The sequence below is a fragment of the Hydra vulgaris genome, chromosome 11, assembly GCF_038396675.1.
Source record: "Hydra vulgaris chromosome 11, alternate assembly HydraT2T_AEP".
NCBI classification, from domain to species: domain Eukaryota; kingdom Metazoa; phylum Cnidaria; class Hydrozoa; order Anthoathecata; family Hydridae; genus Hydra; species Hydra vulgaris.
This window is the reverse complement of record NC_088930.1, coordinates 21,066,337-21,072,690: the sequence shown is the minus strand read 5'-3', so window position 1 is coordinate 21,072,690 and position 6,354 is coordinate 21,066,337. Positions and strand designations below refer to the sequence as shown.

Here is a 6,354-nt window from a genome sequence, read left to right as displayed (position 1 = left end):
CTTTAAAAAAAAAAAATTTTCAAATTAATCTTTTTAATGTTTTATCTTGAAATAAATATTTTATAAAAATTTTATCTTGCTGATTTAAAAATAAAAAGACAAACTATTGAAAACATTTTTATCTAAAAGTCATACTGTTTTTCTTATATATACTTCAGTAACAGGAACTGTTTTTTCATCATTATACAACAACTGACTAAAAGATGAACTAAATCCAACTTAATCTAAAGGATTATGAATGTAGAATGTACTGACTTAGACTTTATTAAAAACAATATGACTGTTAAAAATGTATAATTTTAAAAGTGAAGGATATATATTTAATATTTACGTCATTTATGGTCAGATTTTTTACTATATTAAAATTAACAAAACTTTGAGAAATTGCGATATTCTTAAAAGTGCTTTGCATTTTCAGAAAAATGAATATACAATGAAAACATTTAAATATATAAGGTGAGGCGGATAATTATTAGGTATATTATGTATGTATGTATGTATGTATGTATGTATGTATGTATGTATGTATGTATGTATGTATGTATGTATGTATGTATGTATGTATGTATGTATGTATGTATGTATGTATGTATGTATGTATGTATGTATGTATGTATGTATGTATGTATGTATGTATGTATGTATGTATGTATGTATGTATGTATGTATGTATGTATGTATGTATGTATGTATGTATGTATGTATGTATGTATGTATGTATGTATGCACATGCAAAATTTAAAAGAAAAATTTACAACAACTAATAACAATTTTTCAGTTATTTTAAATATTATCATCACGTTCAGTTGAAGTTAAATTTGCCATTCGGTCATTTAGTTGAATTAAGTAAAAGATTAATTGATTTCAAGTTATTTGATTAATTTTTCAAACTACTAAAAAAAAAAATGTTCTACAAGATTTAAAAAGATAAATAGTCAGTAGTGTTATCTAGTATAAATTATCTGGTTCAAAATAATTTTCATAAATTATCTGGTTTAAAATTCAGAGAACTTAATAATATCTTTTTATGAAGAAACAATCAATTTATCTCCTTCCGAAAAGAATTACTTCTTTTTATTTATGAATATAATATTTTAATATTGTTGACATTTGATGATAAAGCATCAATCTAATAACGTTTAATTTTTTTATATTAAATTTTAATTGTATTTTCTCATCTTAACAGAGACCTTTTTATTATGTTTTTTTATTATTTTATATATTATGCTTTTTTTTCAAGCAACGGCATAATTTTCAACTAAGTTGAACGCAGTTAGAGTTCTGATTCATGACCAAAAGGTCTAAAGTTTAATGACGGCTCCGAAAAGATAAGCGAAATGGAAGTTGACGGCTTGTACTTCCATGTTAAAAATGCTATTCCATGGTAGAACACTTTAAGAAGAAAAAAAAATTTGTTTTTTAAGTATTATTTTTGCTTAAGTAATATTTTTATCATTTTTATATCATATGAAACCTGGGTTTGACTTATCTTTGTTTAAGATTATAAACTACTATTTAAGTACTGATTAAAAATAAAATAAATAGATTTTTTGCTCACATATAAGCAAACAGAACGTTCAAGATTTTTAATTTCAATATTTTTAATTAAAATTCTAATATATATATATATATATATATATATATATATATATATATATATATATATATATATATATATATATATATATATATATATATATATATATATATATATATATATATATATATATATATATATATATACATATATATATATATATATATATATATATAATATATATATATATATATATATATATATATATATATATATATAAATATATATATATATATATATATATATATATATATATATATATATATATATATATATATATATATATATATATATATATATATATATATATATATATATATATATATATATATATATATATATATAACATATATTCCGTAAATAGCTAATATTCCGTTTTGAAAAAATGTGGTTTTCATTACTTTAACCATGGCAACTCATTTAATAATAATCGCGTATTGTTTAAATTAAATAAATCTAAATAATTCTTTTGCAAACTATTATATCTTATTGATAAATAATTCTTTCGTGAACTATTCTATTATATTTGATTGATTAGTGCGGGGGTGGTTCAAACATATTTAACTACGTTGTGAAAAAAAGCCGTTAGAAGTTTTTGATCTTTCACGTATTATTGTAACAGTTCAATCTAAAAAGAGACACTTTTAATCAGGTTATGATGATTTAACGTTGAGAAAGTTTTGAAAGGTAAGTTTTTTCATTTCCATTATGAAACCTGCTGTTTGAGGCGAATAAAGTTAAAAAATAAATCTTAACACATTAATATAGACCAACCTTTTTTTTTAGTTCATTCATTTTTCAATAACTGTGTTAATCTTTTGATCCTTTTTTTCTTTTCTTTTTTTACTTCGTATTTATTTAAGTAGTAAAGCAGACATCGCCTTTAATCCTTGCTAGAACATTTTAAGAAAACTTTGTTAAAAACTGATATTTTGTTTGTTTTAATAATATCTAAGTTTATACGCACTTATCTTCATTTTCATTCAAACATTTTGTAATGTTTTTCTTATTTCAAACTATTTTTTTTCAATAACTTACTATTTTAAAAATTTCTTCAGTCTCTATAACATTTATTTTTTATTTTAAATAAGGTAAGTTTGAAAAGTAAGCAAATTTGTTTGAAACGTTTATGTTTGTTAATTTATCTAAAAAAAATCCATTTTTTTTAATTTTTACTTTTAATATATCCTCTGTAATTACACAGTCGTTATAAAAGCTTCCAAACAAAGTGTATTTTATCCAAACGATTATCTTAAACGATGGATGATTATTGAGATAATCGATTAATATTTTTGATATTGGTTATTATATTTGTTATTATATTTGAAGCAACGGTGTTAACTAGATATGATACATAAAAGTTTAATGATACATAAAACTTGGTTTAATACAAACAATTTTTAGGATATTTAAATTTGTTTTAAAGCACTTTACTATGCACTTTGTAAACAATTACTTTTTATTTTATAAAAAAATCATGTTTTTGTTTTATATCTTTTTAAGATAGAATAACAAAATTAAAGATAGTAAACAATTTATTTTAAATTTATATCTTTTAGAGATAAAATAACATTAAAAAACGGAAAATTTATAACTAAATTTATTATTCAATAAATTTTAAATAGCGTTGGGTTCTTTCGCGTATTGACAATTTCAATTTAGTTATTTAAATTGGTTTTTGTAATATTTTGTAATGTTTTTCTTATTTCAAACTTTTTTTTTCAATAACTTACTATTTTAAAAATTTCTTCAGTCTCTATAACATTTATTTTTTATTTTAAATAAGGTAAGTTTGAAAAGTAAGCAAATTTGTTTGAAACGTTTATGTTTGTTAATTTATCTAAAAAAAATCCATTTTTTTTAATTTTTACTTTTAATATATCCTCTGTAATTACACAGTCGTTATAAAAGCTTCCAAACAAAGTGTATTTTATCCAAACGATTATCTTAAACGATGGATGATTATTGAGATAATCGATTAATATTTTTGATATTGGTTATTATATTTGTTATTATATTTGAAGCAACGGTGTTAACTAGATATGATACATAAAAGTTTAATGATACATAAAACTTGGTTTAATACAAACAATTTTTAGGATATTTAAATTTGTTTTAAAGCACTTTACTATGCACTTTGTAAACAATTACTTTTTATTTTATAAAAAAATCATGTTTTTGTTTTATATCTTTTTAAGATAGAATAACAAAATTAAAGATAGTAAACAATTTATTTTAAATTTATATCTTTTAGAGATAAAATAACATTAAAAAACGGATGTGGTCAGGAAGTGCAATATTGTATCACGTGAAAATTAACAGGATTTTATACCGACTATGCAATAAACCGGCTTAGAAACCGCAGAAAAAAAGTTTTAGCTATGAAGTTTTTACAGATGAAGTTTAGTAAAAAATGTATTTTTTCTGGCGCATTTTTGATTTTTTATATCTTGATCTATTTTTTATACTCAAATAATTTTCTGACGTCGTGCAGTGTTAATTGGTTCACTAGCGACGAATTGGAGTTTAGCTACATAGTTACAAAAGAAAAAGCATTCGACTCAAACAAATTTGAAAGGAAAATTAAATTTTCAACTAATATTGATGACGAAACAGAAGAACTAGCTAGCAAGGAACTTATTTTTATATCAAAAAAACAGTACGAAAATGGAGATATACAGCTTGACGAAACAAAAATTAAGCAAATTCGACAAGATCAGTTAACATACGAAAGTAAAAGTGTTTATAAAAAATTTATACATGAAAAGAAAAAGTATATTTTTGCTTTGCGCCACTATGAACAACTTGCAAAAGCTACAAAAAACTTTCTTTCGTTATCATCACTGGCAACGGACACTGGTCGTCATCTTGTAATGCCTTTTGTCAATAACTCGCGCTTTTGCGGCCTTAAACTTGGACTTTCATTTTCAAGGTTTCTAGAAGCAAAAAAACTAAATCTAAGCAATGATGAAGAATACAAAGGAAATAAATTTAGCGAACTTGATCGGTATTTTAATGTTGATCATTTGCATTCTCAAATGTCATCTCATGGTTATTCAAGCCTTGTCACTTTTAAAGAATTTTCAAAAGAATGCAAAACTTTGGATGTAGTTATTCATTTTCTTTACAATGATTCAATATCTTTAAATGAATTTTCCAGGTGGTATCAAAAGACTAATGTTCAGTATGAACATATTTTAGATGAAGCTTCTAAAAACAATGGGTGGATTGAGTGCAGCTTTGTTAAACAATCACAGATAGCAGAATTTTTGAACGTTAAAGTGAATCGATATGTGTGTGTTAACCCAGAAATTATAAAAACAAGTAACCAACTTGAAAATCTTATATTAAAAGGTAGTCAGTGCGTTGGAATAGTATCTTGGAAGGGAAATGGCGTAAGAAGAACGCACTTTCCAATATCGCCATTTATAAAAAAACAGTTACATTCTTATGACATTCAGCACAGCCAGCGCCTAATAGATATAGCATATGATTACGTCAAAAACATTATGCAGCAACCCTTTATATCAATACATGTTCGTAGCGAACGTCATCTTTTAGGAAAGGGATTTCGTGCAACACGCAATTGTATACAACAGTTATGCGAAAAAATAAGACTTAAAAAAGCAACTTACAAAATATTTTTAGCTAATGATCTAAAAGACGGTTCTGATACACTAGTTGAAAGTACACACTTCCATAAACGTAATCGCACACTAAATTATTTGATTAAAGAATTAGGTAATCCGCACGTATTTCATGCAAGCAATTATGGTTTGTATGATCGAGGTGAAATTGCTATTGTTGAAATGAATATTTTAAGCATGGGAGAGTCTCTATTTACACTTGGAGGTGGAAACTTTCAAGAATGGATTGAAGAACTATTTATAAAACACAGCTCTAAAGATAGATCGCACGTTATTAAAACGTGTTCTCTTCCTAATACTTTGATGGAATTTCCAAAACAAAATCCTGAACTTGAATTAAAAAACAAAACAGAATATTTTCAAAAGAAAAAAAACATTAAGATGTGAATGCATTTCAAAATATGAGAGTTATATCACGTGTTCTTATGTTGTAAATAATGTTATTCTATACTATAGTAGAAAAAAAATATTTATATGAATTATGTAAGTAGATAGATTTATACTATGTATAAAATGTAAAAAAGTTTAATATTTTTGTATTAAATATTTAGAAAAATAAAAATTTATGCAGTTTTAAATAAATGAAAACCTTGCCTTTATATTGAATTTTTATCTCGGGATAATGAAAATTTAAAATGTATTTTCGGGGAAAAAATCATTTCTTAAATAAATAAACAAAAGAGCGCCGACCGCAACTAAATTTTAATGACAAAACACTTATTTTATTTCAAAATTGTATATAGGGGTGTACCGAATTGGAAATTGTGAATTCCGGCCGGAACCGGATTTGCCGGAATTGTTAAAAAAATTCCTGACGGAACAATAATTATATTTATGTAATTTTTTACCTTCAAGTTTAATAGTAAAAGCCTGCACCTCAGCATCGTGGCTACATAATGTATTTATAACCTATAATATTTATATAATTATATATATATATATATATATATATATATATATATATATATATATATATATATATATATATATATATATATATATATATATATATATATATATATATATATATATATATATCAAATGCAAAACGCTAGCTATTCTTTAAAATTTATAACTAAATTTATTATTCAATAAATTTTAAATAGCGTT

The 6,354-nt window shown here is 23.2% G+C and overlaps 1 protein-coding gene across 3 annotated transcripts; it reads left to right on the top strand.

The window, feature by feature from the left end:
- Positions 1 to 278: 278 nt before the first annotated feature.
- Positions 279 to 5,843, top strand: LOC101240371 (uncharacterized). Of its 3 annotated transcripts, none has more exons than XM_065810419.1 (2): positions 279 to 456; positions 3,852 to 5,843. In XM_065810419.1, the coding sequence occupies exon 2, from the start codon at positions 3,979 to 3,981 to the stop codon at positions 5,629 to 5,631; it is 1,653 nt and encodes a 550-aa protein (XP_065666491.1). In that variant the 5' UTR covers positions 279 to 456; positions 3,852 to 3,978; the 3' UTR covers positions 5,632 to 5,843. The 3 variants fall into 3 exon arrangements, with proteins under 3 accessions (XP_065666491.1, XP_065666490.1, XP_065666492.1); XM_065810418.1 differs by lacking the exon at positions 279 to 456 and adding an exon at positions 2,117 to 2,284; XM_065810420.1 differs by lacking the exon at positions 279 to 456 and adding an exon at positions 3,330 to 3,383.
- The last annotated feature ends 511 nt before the right edge of the window (positions 5,844 to 6,354 follow it).

What these genes read in the sequence shown, in the direction of transcription:
- LOC101240371 (XM_065810419.1), top strand. Translation starts at nt 3,979, where the DNA reads ATGAAGTTTTTACAGATGAAGTTTAGTAAAAAATGTATTTTTTCTGGC.